We start from the raw sequence: 21,046 nt of genomic DNA on the forward strand, positions 1-21,046 counted from the left end.
GTCTCTGACATCACTGACGAGTCCTAGAAGGACATTGCAGCTGTATGATGTCCTTTACATCACTGACGAGTCCTAGAAGGACATTGCAGCTGTATGATGTCCTTTACATCACTGACGAGTCCTAGAAACATAGAACCCCCCCCCCCCCCCCCCCCCTTTTTTTTCTGATGGAACATTTTTTATAGCCTTAAAAAACCGCCTATGCCAAACAACACAGTCGCTGGCAGATATACTTCTCGTATGATGTTTAACCTGGACGAGTGACGTCCCCTTGTTGACACTGTTATCTATTAACCTTCCCGGTACTCAACACTAGGTGAGACATTGCGAATTCTGCCTTTATATTAGACGAAATATTGGATTGCACATATATAGAGGTAAGGGGAGCGCTACATTACTTTAACAAACATGTTATTTGTAAATACATAGGTAGCGTACTCGGTTTACAAAGCATTCTAAAGTACCCCGAGACGATCATATCTGACCACTGTCGTTCTCGTTCTATATACTGACCTCTGGACAAACTCACCTGTAATGCCCCACTAAGCTGTGAACTCGCTAGAGTTGGTAGTAAGTTTGTTATGCACTTTCTGTGCTTTCACAACGTACAACCTATGTCCATCTTCTTAGACTGCATTGAACTATTTTTTATTATTTTTTTTAAAGAATAGTTATTATATAAGTAATTGTAAAAAAAAAAAAAAAAAAATAAAAAAAAAGATTATTGTACACGTATCTTCTTAAACTTGCAAAATTTCAACTATATTCAAAATCCAATTAGGGAGTTTAACGATTTTGTTTATCTAGATGATTGAAGTTTATTATGTCGTCGGAAAATAAATGGTAATCCATTTAATGAAGTCCAGACATAGTTGGATTGAGGCTGTAATTGAAGGTGATAGAGGAACAGCACTCCGAATCTAAGCCGGTCAAATATACTTTCATGCCGACGCACAAATCACAATTTTAATTCGTTTCTGTAAAAGTTACGTCAAGATTTTGAAACGTGATTAAGTTTGAGTAATGAGAAGCATCATAGAGAGCAAAATTTCAGAATTTCAATTTTTTACTATTTGAATTGTAACACAAACTATTTACACAAATTGTGAGTGTTTTTCGTTGAGGGAAATAGTGAACTGATTTATAAAGTCTCAATTCATTTTTTTTGTGTGTCACAGCTGATACAAATCAATAGGGGAAAAAACACCAACATTTTACATAATACTTAAAACAAAATTCAAAATATTGAACTTCGTCTAAGCATCCATAGACTAGTCTAAGCAATTAATCTCGAGAGGAAATCAAACATTTATATTTTTTCAATCGTTGCGTTGGGCACGTCATACATCTAGAGGACGTAGTTATCTGATAATAAACTAAGGCTGAATTATCTGTACGAAACTGTCAGTTACCTTGGCCTTTGTTTCTTTGAGTGATTGAGTAAATAAACATTTTTCAAAAGTGGTTATGGGTTATTCTTTAATCTGATCATTATATTGTTTATCTTTTCAAATTTTTAAATGAATTATATAAAAATTCCAAAGTCCTAAATATGCGGAGTTTATCATTAACACGTATTTTTATCAACTAGTGGATCATATAATATTCACGTGACTAACGTTAATGACAAGAAAAAGGAAAGAAAAAAAATTAAAAAAAAATAAATGAAAAAAAAAAAATAAAAAAAAAAATAAAAAAAATAAAAATAAAAATAGAAAACACTAAGAATAAATTAAAATAATTTAAAAAATCCTAAAACCTCATAAAATAAAAAAAAACAAACAACAACAACAAAACAAAAAACACCGAAAAAAACCGAACAACAAGCAAACAAACAGAAAATGTCAGAGAAATTTTACAGATGACAAAAAATAATTCTCATTGTTGAGATAATATATTACATTAGATAGTAAATGTATGTTATACTCTATTTTGGCTCAATACTTATTTTCATGATAAATGACAAATCAACTACAGTTTAGATTAAGTTTACGAAAAGGTCGACGACAAAGTTTATATCTATTACCAGTCACACTTACGATAACAACAGGGACATGTTAGTAGGTGATTTCAGTACAGCTCTTATGTGAAAGGTCAAAGGTTATCGTGACCTGACCACTGTGTGATATTTCACCGTATATGGTATAGTTAAATAGTGTTTATCGACTAATGATGTTGTTTACTGAAAATGATCTAATGTTTATGTTTTGTTCCAGGGCGAAATCAAATCATATTGTTTGTTTGCTTTTTTCAAATATCACCTAGCCTGTCACTTTGAATGGCATTTTGAAGTAGTACCACGTGTTGAAACCGTCCTTAGCCAACGACAGGATTATCATGTACGAAGCCCAGTTGAGATCATTTTCTTAGAAAAAAAAATTCCCGTTGAATATCTCAAAATTTCGCGATGAAATGCTTTAGTTTTCGCGAAATTACGCGAAATGATGCGAAATCACTACTACTAATATTTCCTTTTGGGATACTAATTCCAAGCGTCTTTCGTGATAACGATGTGTGTTTTGTTTGGTAGACATACGAGGGTGGATTGATATGTTGTGAGCTGTTATTGAAGGAGGTACTCAAGGATGTTCTTTTAAGTCCTACTATTCTCTGACTATATATAGGGTCGTGTACCCAAGGACTGGTCCTATTTGGTTAGGGTCAGGGTAAGGGTGCCTGAAATAGCTGCTCTCAGTTTTGGAACTAGATGAAAGACTGATGGAGCAAGATCAGGTGAATAACCTGGATGCTTAATCAATTTCAAGCCACAATCGTGAATGGCAGCCATAGCAATAAGACTCATTCGCTCTAACCCTAACCGATTTTGTCCATTTTGCAAAAGACACTTGTCTTGTTTAATTAAGAGTGCTACCTCGTCGAAATAAACTAACCAAATTTATTATGGCATTTTGGGACCAGTCGGAAAACAACATGACCGACAGACAGCCATTATCGCTAAATCTCAAATTTCATATATAGGTTCCCCTTGTTTGAAAAGTACTGGAGGGATGTTTCTCAATTTACACAGATTAGTAAGAGGAAGGGAAAAATAGAGAGAAGATCAATCTGACATGGAACATATAAAGATTATTCAATGGTGGGCGCCATGATCCCTCTGGGATCTCTTGTGTCTTTTCAGCCTTAAAAGTGCCGATGACTTTGTTAATTGCAGTAGATATCGTCATTATAACATTTACATCACTAGGTCGAAACACTCAAAAACGAGTAAATACATGTAACTCTCGCAATGTCTTTTGTACTTAAGAGCCAAGAAATACACTGTCACCTACAGTAAAAAACACACTTAAGTAACAAGTACTTAAGTGATAAGAAACAGTGCTTAGTATTTTTGGTATTTCATCCTAAAATGGCTGTCCATATATGCGATAGCCCGCAGATTGTTGTGCGCATTTTCAACAGAAGATTTAAAGGCCAATATTCAAAGATACTCAAATGATTCAATTACTGTAGTGTTACTGAAAAACTTTGTTTTTGAGCATTACCATATTCTGGTAAAGCACACATAGCTTACAAATAAAGATAACACTGTAGAACCATTCAAGATTTTTACATGTGATGACTACTTTGTTTTCAAACAATAACATGAAAGCAATGTCTCACTTACATATATCAGAAAATCAAGTGCCAACACAAAATGAAATAAAAACAATAAATCTTATCAGTTTCAAAATTATCCTTTTATGTACATGTCATACTTTTTACATGACCAATAAGAGAGCTTGATGTTGATTTCAAGGGGGTTTTGCCTAAAATAAGGGGCTTGTTGGGCGACATAAATATCACAGGCGGTAGGCACGAACCTACGTCACAAAAAATGATTGTCAGGTTATTTATCGAACAATTTTTTTTGTGTGACGTTGGTCCTCCCCTGCCCCCTGTGATAAATATTGTAACAGAGCGCATGCTTAATTAAATTTAAATCACTGCCTCCGCTAGGGATCGAAGCCGGGGCCTCAAGCTTACTAGTCTTACACTCAACCAATTTAGCTAAAGAGAAGATCTCTCTAGCTGAGCGATATATTGTGGCTAGTATCAATACCGAGGTTACAATATAATCAATTGCACAGCAATAAATGAATTTTGAAAGTTTTAATAATATTAATATTTATTGAAGATATTAATGATATATATATATATATACTTCAAAAGTTGTATATGGTATGCAATTGGTATACATTTTGATTATCTAAAATTATTTTTCATTTAATTAATTAGCTCAATTTTACTCTGGCCCTGTCACCACCGGAATCGAAACACAATGGACCGAAAAGACCACATATGCTTTACTGTGTTTTTTCTTCTTAGTTTAAAGAAAACTAAGCTTATTATTTCCCAAAACCTGTGTGAATTATATTAAATTCAAAAATTCATTATTTATAAATTATAAGGGGTAAAATATATAAAAAAATAAATGTTGTATTTTTTCCTTTTCACTCCATCGCGCACTGATTACGGTAATTTGCCGACCGCGACCTACATAGTTAGCAATATGGCGTCGAGTCAAGTATGAAATTTTGACTAGCGTAAAGCGCTTTTCATATACAGTAGTAGCGCGCTCTGGCCCTACACCAGACATGGTGACAGGGCCAGAGCAAACTCGGGCTATTTTCCAATATTACACAAAAGTTTCACAGCTCTGTGTACATTACATAGAATAATTTGAAAAGGTTACATTTATAGCTGAAGATTAAGACAAGCTGGTTAAATCATCAGTTGTAAAAATTATCATGAAATGCCTTTCCAGTTGGGGTACTCCATAATGATGGACCATTTAGATTTGAAAATATTCCAATTTCAAAATATTGTAATTAGTTATGAGAACTGAATGTAGATGTCTATGGTATGAGTCTTTATTATTAATACTATAACCAACTGCAGTTAATATTATCCCAGAAATTCCAAATTCTGTATATTCTTTGTGAGGGAACTGTGCAGTCGGTGTAAACATCACGAATGTCGGAATGACCACTACGACTAACAGATGCGATAGTTTTGTAAGCTTTATAAGATAGACGATCGGATTTCGGCATACAATCACTGACCCATGATACAATGTACATGTTTTTTTTATGAAATACTAGCTGCGATAACGTAGATCTGGACGACAATATGTCTGCCTCAGAGCAGAGTTAAGCCCCAGTCACACCGGGCCTACGACCAGGTTACGACCTAGTTGCGACCGAAGAAAATCGAATCGCAGGGAAATCGTAGCATGAGCGCACGACTAGTCGCAGTGGTCGTGGGTGATCGCACGCGCAAAATCAGTCGCAGCAAGGTCGATGGTCATGTTCAAAACTTCTGACCTGCGATTCTAAATCGCATGGTCGCAGAACGGTCGTACCACCAGTCGCACATGAACACAGGACCAGTCGTGCATGATCGCGGGCCAAGTAGTCGCAAATTGGTCGTGATACTGGTCGTGCCACTCTACGATTGGTGGTACCACCGATCGTACGACCTCACAATTGGTCGTACGATCAGTCACGACCTGTCCCGAGTGTTTGCACGACCTTGCGATCGGTCGCACCACCAGTCTTTACCTCGCAAACCACTTTCCTGGGTACAGGTAACAAAATGACGGATATACAAGCAATGTTGTTACTGCAGCATCAGCAACAACAACTGGGTGTCGAAATCAACGACGAGCGAGAAGGCGACAGTACAGTACAGTACTGGGTGCGTCCCCGGATCGTGCGAGCAGTCGCAGGTTGCCACGACTGATCGTGCGATTGGTCACTGATCGCACCACTCATCGCACGATTGCCTACGATTGCCTTCGATTGCCTACGATTGATCTTGCGATCAATCTTCTCCAATCGTAAGTCATTGCGCGACCAAGCGCACCACCAATCGTACGATGACCTACCACCAGTCGTAGGACCAATCGCAGTATGCGATCGCGAATAGACATCGCAACAAACATTGCCGATCGGTCGTAACTCGGCCAAATCGCCCCCAATCGCACGATACAGAAATCGTACGATCTGGTGTGACTATAGCTTAAGGGTATGACTTCGTTCTAATGATGCAGTCAGATCAGGCTCTGAATCACTAACGTTAATCGTAAACAAACTTTAGTCCTAAGTAATTAAAGAAAAAGACATGTAAACAAACAGATTAACAACTTGTAAGCAACTTGCCTTTTATTCGTGTTGATAAATACTCTGGTGAAAAAACATCACACTACAGAGTTTCGGATGCAGCCCGTATCCAAAAGGCGCTCCCATTTTGACCGATTGATCATGTGATCAGACGTGAACAGACGGATCACGTGATCGTTGATTTAATTACATATTTTGGTACAAAAATATGAAATATGACATCTAAAGAGACAATTAAATCTTTTGTAAGTTATTAATTTCTGATTTCGACTTTTCAACACACACAATAAAAATGAGACATATGGATACGAAACTACAAGTAAAGCTAGAAAACAGCAGTAAAGTTGCGACATCATTTTAGTAAGTGATTGAAACAACTGAACAAAATAACTGTTTCGTCAAGTTTTTTACGTCAGATTTTAATGTTTTTATTCTTGCAAATACCGGTATTTTGTTAAACGAATGTCGGTACGGTTCTTGTACCGAGTACACCGGTTGCCAACCCTTCTCGCACTTGGAACTCTGCGATGAATTTTTGATAACAGGCTACCACCAGACGTCTCATATATATATATACATTTTTCGTGTAGTAGCACTTTATTTGAAGTCTTGATATTTTTCATAAATGCATATATAGTTTAACTTCATCATGTATGAACCAAAAGAAACTGCAAAAAAGAAAAAAACTGTGAATGGAAATATAATGAAAGCGAGAGGTTTTGACGTCACATCTCGTATGTCATGGTAACATGGCAAGCGTAAACGTCCCTATAACAATATAAACACATTATGGGGCGGTTGATATATTATCCCTTTAATAAAAATCCATCTTTATCTATTTATTTTCTCATTCATGCAGGTCGTTGGTTTTTACTTACAATCAGATACGCGTAAAATATTCGACCGTCTGTCACCTGGGTACTAGCTGGCCTAGAACCTACTAACTGACCGAGTATGCTTGTGTGCCTACATTATGTGTAGATACATGTATATATATAATGTTTTGTTATTATTAATAGGCTCTGGTGGCATTCAAACTCGATGTAAAATGAAATATATTTCTTTTGGGGATTTTATGAGAATTAAAATAAACAATTACGACATTCAAAATATAGAACTACTATCGAGATAAATGGGTTGTGTATTGTGTTGGTATGTATGAGTTGTCTCCCGTGATTACGGAGATAGCCGCTTGAGGTACCAAAAGATTGGTTCCGTAATGAAATCCTATAGCTGATGCTATATTGTGAGGCACGCCTCCCATAAAAAGTCAAAGTAAAGGCGCTTTTTGAAGCTTATTATTAATGAAAGTGACGAAGTAATTTCGTCCGTATAGTAGTTGTTTTGTATGAAAGTGATGAAGTAATTTCGTCCGTATAGTAGTTGTTTTGTATGAAAGTGATGACGTAATTTCGTCCGTATAGTAGTTGTTTTGTATGAAAGTGATGAAGTAATGTCGTCCGTATAGTAGTTGTTTTGTATGAAAGTGATGAAGTAATTTCGTCCGTATAGTAGTTGTTTTGTATGAAAGTGATGAAGTAATTCCGTCCGTATAGTAGTTGTTTTGTATGAATCACTTGCTGTAAAGATTTACAGAAGACAAAGAAACGTGCGGTTAATTAAAAATGATTTCAGTAACAGGTATTATTTGATTCTGAATGTAAAACTACATCATATAACTGTTTTGTCGTTCTAGTGTAACGTCTACGGGGTGTTGTACCCTGTTGTTCCCGAGATAAGGCGTGTTGACAAATGAACAAATACGGTATGAGTTGCTTTCATAGCAGCTGATAATATCTTGGTTTGAAATATGTAATTAGCAGTATTACAGCGATTCTGATTAGGTGATGTATAACGCATGCTTCCAGTCTGACACATTAGTCCTTACACCATATATACAGTAGCTTTATTGTTGGTGCGTTATTTTCCGCAAGGTAGTGTTTGCACTAATTAACGCTACATCGTATAGTTATACGTACGAGCAGGATGTTCTAGTTGCCTCGAGGACCATTGTATGTAACAGTGCAACGCGTCCTATGTACACACTGGTGTAAACTAGCCTCTAGTTCTTCTACGCGTGTACGTACATATGTTGTATAGCCTATTACATGTATAGTCTTGTATACGCTCACGCGCCACTCGTCAAACCCTGCAAAGGTAGAAAAGAGCAACGTAAGAGCCAAGACTATCATATCAACATATATCACTCGAAGCCTCAACTGATTGCCGTGTCCAACAGATCATATCGAACTGTCCCGTGAATGGGAATTTTCTCAACCTTATGAACAGGAGATCTCACTCTTAACAAGAAGCCTCTTTATGATTAATCCTAATCCTGATACACACAATCATTTGAGCTCCGAATTAACATTGACAAACACGGAAGTATTTACAGTCGTAACACTACAGGTAAGGCTATCTTGGCATTAAACTTGTACAACTTTGTCAATGATGCTAGGTGCGCAACTATAGATATATAGAGGATATTGAATGGATTCCTGTTGAATATAACATCTATTTTACGAGTATGACAGAGTATGGATATTCTCACGAGTGCAAAGCACGAGAGAAAAATATCGAAATATTCTGTCATGTGAGTGAAATATATGTGAATATCAACAGAAAATAATCTATTTTTCCCTTTCGTTAGATTTTTATCCCAAACATCAAAACTAAAACATCAAATATTAAAAGTGTCAAAAAGTCAACTTGGCGGCGCCATTTTGAATGGACTGATCAACGCAATTTTAGCGTTTTCTGCTGGTATCGGAGATATCTGTGCATGACAAGCTAATGTCAAGTGAGTTCTATGTAGAAAACAAACACTTCCGAATATTTCAGAAATACAGCAAGATAACTCATTTATTTATCTTCGCTTCGATTGGAAAAAAATGGCAAGTTTTGGATGAATGAGTTGAACACATGGTTCACTCTGATTGCTCTAAAACGAAAAACTTATATTTCACTCCAAATCTTATATAATCACTGCAAAATCCTATATTTTCATTGTCAAGTCATATTTTCACTGCTCATCGCTGTGGTGACAATACAAGCTTGAAAATGGCGAAAATGCAATATATAAACGTATGATTAAATTGAGTAAGATGCTTTGGAATATTTTGTAATATTGTATTTTCTCGACACACATCAGTTGAGATTCATGTTAAGTCATTCAGCATTACTTGTCAATATGTATTTGTCTGCAGTTGGAACATACGAATTGATCAACAGTTTCTCATGTAGACCTGAATTGCAAAAAACTACCTCCATGTTGACCCAAACACATCGACTTGTCTTGGTATGACGTGAAAATATTGTTTGGAATATTAGAATATGTTGTGTCATGATGTTGTCCTAGTTGTTCATTCAACACTGAAAAAAATGTGCTGTTGCATTTTATGAGCTGTTGTAAGTTTGCTTAAGGCTGCAGATCTTGGGACACTAGTTCTTGTTATATATATCGTCAACTCCACAGGTAAAAAATCGTATTGCAGTTTCAGGACATTAGGTACAATGAAAAGAAAAATATAGTCAGAAGATGGCAGGAAATTGAAGATTGAAAATTGCAACGTATGATATACATGTAATTATAAGTTATTCACTTTATTTCAGGAGGCAGCAAGGTGAGGTAAAGCTAATTTGTTTTCTGCAATAGCCATTCATGCCGATATTGTTTCGACCGACCAAAGACAGTTGTACGTACGATGGCATCCAAAGTGGGATTTGCCTTGTTTGGTATGGGAAATATGGGTAAGTTTAACAATCAAATCTACAGGGAAGGAAACATTAACACCATAGATACTATAGAAAATATATAGATATCCCGGAAGTCTTTAAAATAACTCCAGATAACGTACTCGCGGTAAATGCTGCATTTTTGTATGGATGTGGTGGAAAAAGAAAATCAATTTTCCTACATTGATAGAAATGGATACGACGATTCATTTGAATGTTGTCGGTGGTATCGAAATGTGATTTCCAAGTTTATTAGAGTACCTATCCTCTGTAGTCAAAGTCAATGGTAATCCAAAGAGTGTTCCGAAACTTCTAAAGAAAAAATTCGCTCGCAATTTTTAGAAATATGCACAAATTTTAAATATAAAAGTGTCATTAAATCTAAATAGGTATTTGAAAAGAATCTTGACAACCTTTCCCTTTTTAAGTCACCTGAGACTAATTAGCCATTGACATATTCAAATCATCTTCAGTTCGTCGTCGTCCATCGTCCGTTCGCAACCAATTTGCATTTTCGATTTCTTCTCAATCATAAAAAAACCTCTAATATTTGACATATTGCAAGCTTGGATAATGGGCCACCAAGATTGTACAAATACATGACCTTGACCTTAATGCAAAGTCACAGGGGTAAATTATGCTAAAATCTTTAAAATGGCTTCTTTCAATTAAACAACATGCCCATAGACCTGAAATTGTGCCAGTAGTATGCAGGTGCGAAGTGCTAACAAGATTGTTCAAATGAATAATCTGGATCTTCAATCGTAGTCACATGGGTCAAATATGTTATGATCTTCAAGAGACTTCTGATTAAGCAAAATGTCCAGTGGCCTGATATGTCGCCTATAGTATGCTGGAGTGGTTGACTATTAAGATTGTTTAAATAAAATAATTTGACCTTCATTCAATGTCATTGGCGTCAAATATGTTCAAATATTTTAACGACTTCCTCTCATTAAACTAGATGCCTAGAGACCTAAATTGTGTATATAGCATGCATGTAAGAAGGACTATCACTATTTGTGAAATGAATAACCTTGACCTACATTTGAGGTCACAGGGGTCAAGTATGTTAAAATCTTGAAAAAGCTTCTTTCAATTATATTTCAAAAGAGGCCCAGAGACCTTATTCTTGGCCAGTATCATGCATGAGTTAAGGCTATGAAGCATGTTAAAATAGACGACCTTCACCTTCATTCCATGCCACAGGGGTCTAATATCCTACAATCTTGAAACGACCTCTTTTCATTAGGTAAATGGCATAGAGATCTGATATTGGGCATATGGGATGCTTCAGTGATGGGCTATCACGATTGGTTAAATGAATGACATTGACCCTCATTCAAGGTCACGTGTGTCAGTTTTGCTAGAAAAAAGACACCCTCTTTTTAAAGAAGAAGCCCAGAGACCTGATATGTGACCTAAACATGTTTGATTGAAGGAATTTCAAGAATGTTCAAATAAATAACGTTGACCTTTATTCAATGTCATTGGCGCCAAATATGCCGAAATCTCTAAACGTCTTCTTCTCATTAGGCGTGAGGCTCAAAGACCTCATTTGGAGCATATAGCATGCTTGGATATAGGGCTTTCATTCCCGGTCACAGATTTCAAATTTCCTACAACCTTAAACCCTTATTCCTACTAAGGAAGATGCCTAGGGACCTGTGGCATGCTGGGGTGGAAGACCATGAAGACTTTCAAATGAAAGACCTTGGCCATCTTTCAAAGGTCACAGAGGTCAACAATGCTAATATTTTCAAATAACTTCTTCAAATGAGGCAAGAAGCCAAGAGATCTGATATGAAATAATTTCCTACATTTTTGCGTAATCTGGTTTATCGTCCGAAGTGAAATCTTTTAATGTTGATTTGTTTTCGTTATGCACAAGCATTAATTACTCTTCCGAGCATGTATCAATTTTTACTTCATTATCTTATCATCTAACAAATTCCTGATAGTATTATCATTCATATGCGGCAACCAGTCTCCAATATGCTAAAATCGTTTAAACGCCTTTTCGAGAACCAAAACACTTAAAAAAACCTTATATTTGGTTTGTAGCATGCTGAAGGGAACGACATTGACCTCAAATTCAAGGTCAATAACAATAATATAGTAATATAATCTAATCTTAAACTCATGCGACCGTTAAGGGTAAATGTTCTGTTTCTCCATACATTGCCATCTCTACTGTTTTCCTCATGTACGCGAGTTTTGTGAAAACATTTTCTGACGTAAGCGGAATTATGCACAATTTTCCTACTTAAACGATTGATGTGATCTCATCTCTTATTGTATTTCAAAGGTTTGCTCCATGCTAGAAATACCGTTTTGTCTCCAAGGGCCTCTTTGAATTGGATCATCCGAAATCGTTTAGAAGACGCCCAGAAATTTGTAAAAGATCTAAATCTAAACGCGAGATGCACGACACCTGATAGACTAGAGGAGGTTTACTCTGACCCCGAGTAAGTATAGGTTTGATAGGTGGGCCAAAAGATACGGGGTGGTGTTGCTAGTTCTTTGTGATATATTCTTATAAAGGAAATGCATTTTTGACATTTGATTTATGCATAAACTTTCGGTTTATTCTGTTTAATACGCAAAAAGGTTATTCTTTCTTATGACATCCATTTTTGTTTGAAGTACGTGCAGTAGGGGGAAAAATAAGAAGAATAAATGGAATGAGTATAGGCATAGAAAAATCAAATTTCTCTTGCACACTTTCAGACTATTAACAGATTTTTATTATTTGTTTAAAAAAACCTGTTATTTCATTTATGTATATTCCCAAAATTTTGACTGGATAAATAATGGGGTCAAAATGCCTCCCCTCTATACTACAATTTGTCCTGGCCATTTTGTTTTCCCAAACTTGATCTCTGGTTGTTGACATCGCTTTTAACTTATAAAAGTACAAAATAGTTGTATGGTGATTTTGTTTATATACTACATCTGGGTCAGAACTCAGAAGACTCTTAGCCTTCCGAAACACTTTGTATAAGTTCATGTTGGAAGTTACTGCTCACTCGTGATTATTTCTACGTTAGCTTCTGTTTCTTCATGTTATATAAACCATGTGACAGGATTTAGATGCAGCGGTTTGATATAAATTCCATCAAGTCTGCTGAGGTCGGTATTTTAGCTAAATGGAAACATAAGATGGGTTTATATGACGTAAAATAGTGGGACTAGTTCAATTGTGCCAACGACATTAATGATAGATTTTAGTATTTATTAAAATGGCCATTTGTGACTGTTGAACGAAGAAATACTTTTATACTTTACTTAATATGGTTTAAAAAACAAGACTTTGCCGCTAGGCCTTTCCGTACTTTTTGAATGTTGGAAATAAATGTTTTATCTATATATAGTATTTATTGTGAGGAAGATATTACATAAAGTTGAAAGTTGAATGAAAAATCAGATACCTATATGTACTTCGTTTTTAAACATGTCAATCTAGAATCACCAGAAGGCGACAATAACTCAAATTATGGCAGCAGTTGGCATGCTAACTCCTAAAACGAAATCAATAGCGTATAGAATATATACCGATTCCTTTTAGCGTTGCTCTCCATAGTTATTCTTAACAAGTAATTGATGTTTTTGCTTAGCTATCACAAATTTGAAGAAAGATTGACAATTTTCGTTTTTTATTTTCGCCTTAATTTTCACAGGGTCCATGCCACGCTCATCTGTTCTCCTTCCTCAACCCACAACAAAATTATACAGGACTCCCTTCACGCAGGTAAAGGTGATGTTGGCAACGGGGGAGTTCTAAAGTCAACATCACGATGATATATGGACTCGGACGTATTCGAAGCTTGATGGAATACCTAGAAGTTTCGTTGCAACCACCCTTGCTTTCGTTTCATTTTCAGAATGGGACTTAACCCGTATTACTATTTATGGCGGGGTCGTTAATGAATCAGAAGAGGCTTAGCCTTCCTGGATATCTGGTCTTATTCTCAGTGTACTATTTTACAGGAGCCCGCCCGCAGGCAAACCTATATTCTGTTAATGTTTTCTGATGTACTTGTTCAAAGGTCTGCATGCAAACAAATATTTTTGTTTTATCAATTGTGAGTTAGAATAACGGCTTCGTTATGATGTTGGTATTTTCAGTTGTTTTTTAAAGATACAGGAATGTAGTACTTATTTACATGTCAACTTATAAAAGGTCGAGGGTATATGCCTACACACATTAATTTTGACGTGAGTTGGGTTAACAACTCACACGAGACGTCACATATCATAGTCATGATAAATGTTACATTATCAATTGCCTCCTTGCTAAAGACGTTTAGTGAAGGCGGTACCGGTGTCAATAAAGCGTTCTTCTGATCATGTATTGTAGGCAAAGCTGTTTTCTGTGAAAAGCCAGTCACTATCGCTGAGGACTCCACACGGAAGTGTTATGAACTGGCGGAGTCGAGAAACCTGCCCCTTTTCTGCGCATTTCACAGGTAGAAATTTATAAACAAAACTGATTCTCATTCCGAGGTTATTAAAGCAGAGTATTCATTTGTCTATCTCGCATGATACTTATTATACTGTACATGTTTTAGCGGATATCTATTTTAGCGGTAAGCTTATTTTTTGCGAGAATCTTATTTTAGCTGTAATCTTATTTTAGCGGTAATCTTATTTAGCGATTTCCGCGCTGAAAGTATTCCGCTAAATTATAATTGCGGTAGCTGAAGTTAATCTATATTCGTTTCTATAGCAATTATTGTTGGTGTGCTAATTCATAAGCCCGCCAATTTGTTATAATTTTAATTTGCGCTTAAAAGGGAGTGCGTCAAATTAAGCACGTTTACAGAACAGCCCTACATGTCTTATGTGACTTTCCGAGGGGGAAAGGGCCATAAAAGATAAGGATTCACTTAATACAGGTTAAAGTTTTGGTTAATAGTCTGAAGTAAAGACAAAAAATAATAGAACTGTATGCTTATTTGTTATATTTTCTGTTAACTTAAAAATACGAGTAAATGCACTGCTGAGATAACAACACCGATTTAAAAAATAATACACAAATAATAATTTTATCTATATTTATTTATTTTAAAAGCATTCTAATCAATAAAAATTCCTAGAGATATGTTTGCTTTGTGCTATGAAGTTATAAGTCTTTAGTTACATGTCGTTTTCTTCTTTTTGATTGCAATGAAACATTGTTTTCATATTCCTTTAAAATACATGCTTTTCGCTCTATATTTGAATTTGCGTTTTATTAACGCCAAACTCATCGGCACCCTTACAAGCTGGTTTACCAGCATCTAATAATTTATAGCCTTCACTTTATGTTCTAGTGTTTTCTTTGAAGCGACTGCGCAATATCAAACCTGCCGATAGCGAACACAAATAAAAAACTGACACCCTAGCAATTATGTAATCACAACTTCCTGTTCTCGCTTACGCGAGATTTTATTGTATTCATATCACGGAATTTAAGTTTTAGTACGATTTTTTATTCTCTTTCCGGCTTCGGCGCTAACCAAAGTCGCCAAATATAGGTTTTTCGCCATGAAGGCCGGGGGAAACCAATGTGTTAGTCGAGTTAGATAGAGAGTCTTTTAACAGGTTAAAAAAGAGAAAAGCACCGAGAAAAAAAAAAAAAATCGGTGATGACAGGAAGTCGTTTAAAACAGAGGGGTCGCTAAGGCAGGTTTGATTTTATTTCATAAAGAGAGTGACATATTTCAATCTTTAAATCCCTTCATACTTTTTGAATTTAGATTTACAAACATGGACAGCAAAAGACATATCCACCAGAAAACGTCATTCCGTATTTTGTATTAACTCACCGATCTACTCGTATTTAGTTGATTGCTGGATTTTCTGGTAAGTGAAACGGGTGTAAGTAAGTGTTAAGTTAAGACACACAAAAAAATAAGCTAATACGTTTCTATTATTTTGTAGATTGTTTATTTTCAATTATAGCCACGAGAATGTCAGCTTTGGAAGCCGTAAGCTGGTAAAGCATAATCGCAAATATGATATCGTTTTTGTCTGAAATATCGGTTTTAGTAGTAATTTTTTGTTTGCTTTCAAGACCATTCGACCCCAGCTTTAGAAACGTCTACGATAGGATCAAATCTGGAGAATTAGGACGAGTTCGATTAATCAAAGTGACCAGTCGCGACCTGTCCCTACCACCTATCTCCTACCTCAAAACATCAGGTGAATACACTTATTACAGGAATATTTTTACGTGTGATGAAAGAAATATAAATAGCACAATTAAGGAACGTAGAAGTGGTATAACATGAAAAATAAAATCCAAAAAAAAAGAGGAAACAAAACTGAAATAAGATTAAGACAGCCAATGAAATCTGTTCATAATAAGCGCTTGAACATAGGTAAAAAATACCGAACACATATCAATTTGGCAAGGTAGGAAACTTGATAATTTGGAAATGCATTAAACTCATCAGCGAATTGCGGCTAAAAAAGGGGAAATTTTGAAAGGTTCGATTACGTCACCTTGACGTTTTTTTTAAAGGTTGAATCAAAATTCAAAAAGAGTTATAACAATAAACAAAACATATGGTGTATAGCCCAGCACGTCGTCAGAATTTCACGAGACTCTAAGAGTAGAGTCTCATAGAGAGTTTCGTGGTTTTCTGATGATTGGTGTAGCAGTACCTGTGTGAAACTAAGTCACTTCCTGAAAATGTCTTTTGGACTCTGCCAATTTAATTAATTTCTTGCATCCTGTAAAGTCTAAAGTTACATTTGTAGATGGCAGAATGTTTCTTTTTCCATTGGGACAGTTTGAACAGTGTTGTATGGAAACAACCTAAAATCCTTCCTGTTAGCTAGGATGGAAGATGCAGTTTAGTTTTTTTTATCTCAAATTTACCTGTGGCTCTGCTATAGTTGACTCTTATGTTGCGTTGAAAGACTGTGATATTGTGTCTTTTACGCAATTATTTTATACTGCAGGTGTAAAACACTGTAGTAGACTTAAGTCCCTAGATCTCTCAGGGCCTGTATTCATGAAACTAAACTCATAATGATTGTCTCGAAAATGCATTAAAGTGCAACCATGCTCAGACTATGTATCGTTTGATATTGTGCAAAACGATACAACAGTCGATTCTTATTTTCAATCGATCATAACTACTCTCTCTCGAATAAGTATTACCTTCAAATGTAGATGAAAATCAATGTATATGCAGATACTGAAATGGATATTGTATTCTACTGATCGGTATTCTATAATGTCAAAGCATTCTCTTAGATATCTACTGCAAACATGTGTATATACTTGCTTCAGAGAATGTGGATGGAATTTGGGTCCGAAGTTCTAAACGTTGATTTACTTCATCACAGGTGGCATAATAGCTGATTCAACCGTCCATGACTTGAATTATGTCTTATGGATAGCTGGCTCAAGACCAAAGACGATTTACGTCCAGGGGATGAACTTCGATCCAGAACTAGCCTCCATACCTGATATGGACCAGGTTCTTGTCACTATCAAACACGAAAATGGAACACTCTCTCTTATTGACAATGGCAGATTAGCAGCGTACGGCTATGATCAAAGACTGGAGGTACGAGTAAACACATGTTTCTCACACCTTTGTAATCCAAGGGTTCCGATCTCTACCTTTCCTGCACTCTTGTGCTGTCAAAAGTATTCATTTCCCATCTTAAGAGTCACACGATAACCAGTCTGTGAGCTGTATCCGAAGCATGAAATCTCTTTAAGAAAAGGAAATGTAAGGCACCACCAAGGTCAAAGCCGCTGGATTTGGTTCGAATATTAGCCTTGCGATTGGTCAGGTTTTATAACTAGAACCAATCAAATGACAGCTTAACTTCAAATTTATTTAGACATGTTTCATGCACAAAAAATGTATCTCGAAATCGGAAGAAGGGGAACCTTTAATACACGGTCGGAATATTGATAAATTTGTGTATATATAAATTAAATGGTTGGTCGTCTACGTTAAAATATTGTTCAGGGCTGTGTATCAAGCCGTAATGTAATTGTTATTCGTGGATATATTATTTTTACAATTTTATTCGCGACTTTCAGGTTTACATGAAACATATACTTTGATGTAAACATCGCAGAAAATGCGCTCTTAAATACTTTTATGTTTATCAAAAGTCATTTTCATTTTTTCTTGATCTCGATTAATTACTAGCAGACATTAACACAAGAATCATGAACTGGTTTTATTGCGTTTTTAATTCGTCTGTCTTTTCGTCTCAATTAGGTTCTTTGTGAAGAAGGTTTGTTGTCCGTAGGGAATCGTTCCAGTGATCACGTGACTGAGGCAGGTCACCACGTGACCAGAGAGCCTCGCATTCACAGTCACTTCACCACCCGATACGACCAGGCCTACAGCAATGAACTTGAACATTTTCTTGACGTCCTGGAAGGTATAATTGTTTCATATCTCTCAGGTGGAATTGTACTTGTGAAGTTATGATATTATCGCCCCATACAAATGTGTTCAGGGTGACATCTTTTGATAATTCGAATGTAAACTACGTGATAAGATGAAAAGATTAAATTAAAAATAATTAAAGATGAAATAATAAAGTAGATAGTTTATAGGGGAAAAAACAAAGACAAAGCGTTGATTTAAGAATAATTAAAGATGAAATAATAAAGTAGATAGTTTATAGGAGAGTAATACAATAGACAAAGCGGTGTTTGGACAAAATTTAAACGCTGTTTCTGCGCAGCTGACCCACTAACCAAATCCATTGTTTTCTGGTATGAATACACACATACTATTCATAGCTGTCTAGTATAGATATACAAGTCACAGTCACTATATATATAATTCTCTAGTATAGATATACAAGTCACAGTCACTATATATATAATTCTCTAGTATATGTCAAGTAGTAATAACGACAGTACAGACAAGTAAATTGTCAAATTTTCGAGGCAATCTGCCCCTTTATCAAGACACAGGTAAATTACATACGATCACATATAGACATATAACATCGAACAGTTACACATTCTCTAGTATAGATATACAAATCACAGTCACTATCTATTTCTATAATTCTCTAGTATAGATATACAAGTCACAGTCACTATATCTATAATTCTCTAGTAAAGATATACAAGTCAGAATCACTATCTATATCTATAATTCTCTAGTATATATATACAAATCAGAATCACTATCTTTATCTATAATTCTCTAGTATAAATATACAAGTCACAGTCAATATCCATAATTCTCTAGTATAGATACACAAGTCAAGTCACTATCCATATTTATAATTCTCTAGTATAGATATACAAGTCAGAATCACGAATTACAAGCCTCACACGCCTCATTTGCATATATTAATCAATAGAAAAGCTACGTACTTATTCTGGTCTCGAAATTGAGATATTTTCAGATAAAAAGTAACACAAAAATATAAGATTAAAGTCGGTTTAACCAATATATGTATTTAAGTTCAATATGATGTAGTAGTTCATTTACCCAGCAAAGGTATTGTGGTCGTTTACCTGTCATTACGTTACCTCTTCGTAACCACCCATCTGAAATTTTGTACAGTGATATCAAGTAGCATACGAATCGCTAACATGGATTCGTTTTTATCTCAACAGGAAAATCCGAGTTACTGGTGACGAAAGATGACACTATCGAGACGATGAGACTGATTCGAGCGTGTAAACTGTCAATAGAGACCGGAAGTCCGGTGGAGTTCGACGAGATGTCTTAACTTAATAATATGACAATGAAACTTCCCTATAACGGGCGGACGTCATGTATAGGTAGCACACCACAGTAAGACAGCCTGGCCATGGGCAATTTTTTTGTTAAGGAAATAACTCCTGTATTATGATATGCATAAAAAATGAAAAAATAAATGTACACTATAATTGGTATATTCAGTATGAAGTAGTACATACAGGCTTCACATTTTTTAAAACAAAAATCAATAAATTGGTTCCGGATTTTAAATATCCGGATTTTCCGAACGTGTGTTTACACAGGAAATTTAGTTTTGCCTACAGTGCAAAATGGAAGCCCACAGAAAAGGTAAGATAGCGGAAAAACTTAATTTACAACATATGTCCAAACAAGATTAATTCTGTCTTTGGGCTAGAGATAGTTAATTTTAAATAGGTTTCAGAAAAAAAATTGTGTAGAGAATTGTGCCATTTTGGGTCAAATATCATAATATTTTGCAATTTTTGAGAATTTTTTAAGCTGTTACCATGGTATTCACAGCTCTAAAAATCACAGAAAATATCAGTTTACTTATCCTTCAGAGCTCTATTAAAATTGCAAATGTTGTACAGATTTCAAATATATATACTTTATTAGAGGTTATATGTAAGGTTAACTGGCAATGTTTACATATCTAAAACATGTGCCATATTTTTCAGAATTTGGCATTTTTACTGTACACTGCTACCATATTATACCAAGGAGCCTAACAATAATCACTTGACAGCTATTTGTCCATATTGGACAGACATCATGTATATTATAACAAAAAGTCTTACCATCTTCACCTGGCTATGTTAACACACCGTGTTTTGATAATAAAAATTTAAATAACAACGAGAGCCATACAATTATTTTTTCATACAAGATTTTTATATCCTGAATGATATCAGGATTGAAACCTCAAGGCCAGCCTTCTCATAGTAAGTATTGCTGTTTGCAACTGAACGACTTTCCAGAGGAGTTTCTGATGTTAGAAGAACAAATACCGTTTACACTGATTATATAACAATTAGTTTTATCCTAAAAACAAATTGGCGTTTCTGACTTAAATATCACACAAAAACTGCAGCTGACAACAATAAAATATTTCCAGTTTTCTCCTCTGTTATAATTAATGGTAAAGTCTGGTATTTAGTTTCCCACTCATCCTGATAGCCAGATTACTCTTCCAGTAAATATAAAACATGTACCTTACTAGTATTTGTCAACCAAAAGAGACTGGGTTACATATTTGTCTCGATCTGAAATGGATAGTTTCTTACTTCATAAATTAAATGTCATGTGGTTACTTCAGAGGAGATGTAAAGGACAATATCACCTACATAAATTGATATATATATATGTTTTGTTTTGAATATTTCTTAAATTGCAAATCACACATGAAATATAAATTAAAGGTTAAGCAAATAATGAAAATTAGAATGGTTGAATAAGATATATGTTGCTAAAAAGGTA

At 35.3% G+C, this 21,046-nt stretch overlaps 1 protein-coding gene across 2 annotated transcripts; it reads left to right on the forward strand.

The window, feature by feature from the left end:
- The first annotated feature begins 280 nt into the window (after positions 1 to 280).
- Positions 281 to 19,625, forward strand: LOC117342536 (inositol 2-dehydrogenase-like). 2 transcript variants are annotated; one of them, XM_033904716.1, is made up of 9 exons: positions 281 to 377; positions 9,735 to 9,872; positions 12,166 to 12,325; positions 13,538 to 13,608; positions 14,218 to 14,326; positions 15,916 to 16,043; positions 17,199 to 17,422; positions 18,095 to 18,260; positions 19,462 to 19,625. In XM_033904716.1, exons 2-9 carry the CDS (start codon positions 9,827 to 9,829, stop codon positions 19,575 to 19,577), a joined length of 1,020 nt encoding a protein of 339 aa, XP_033760607.1. In that variant the 5' UTR covers positions 281 to 377; positions 9,735 to 9,826; the 3' UTR covers positions 19,578 to 19,625. The 2 variants fall into 2 exon arrangements, with proteins under 2 accessions (XP_033760607.1, XP_033760608.1); XM_033904717.1 differs by lacking the exon at positions 281 to 377 and adding an exon at positions 8,350 to 8,531.
- Positions 19,626 to 21,046: the final 1,421 nt, after the last annotated feature.

Source organism: Pecten maximus, chromosome 14, assembly GCF_902652985.1.
Source record: "Pecten maximus chromosome 14, xPecMax1.1, whole genome shotgun sequence".
Taxonomy (NCBI): domain Eukaryota; kingdom Metazoa; phylum Mollusca; class Bivalvia; order Pectinida; family Pectinidae; genus Pecten; species Pecten maximus.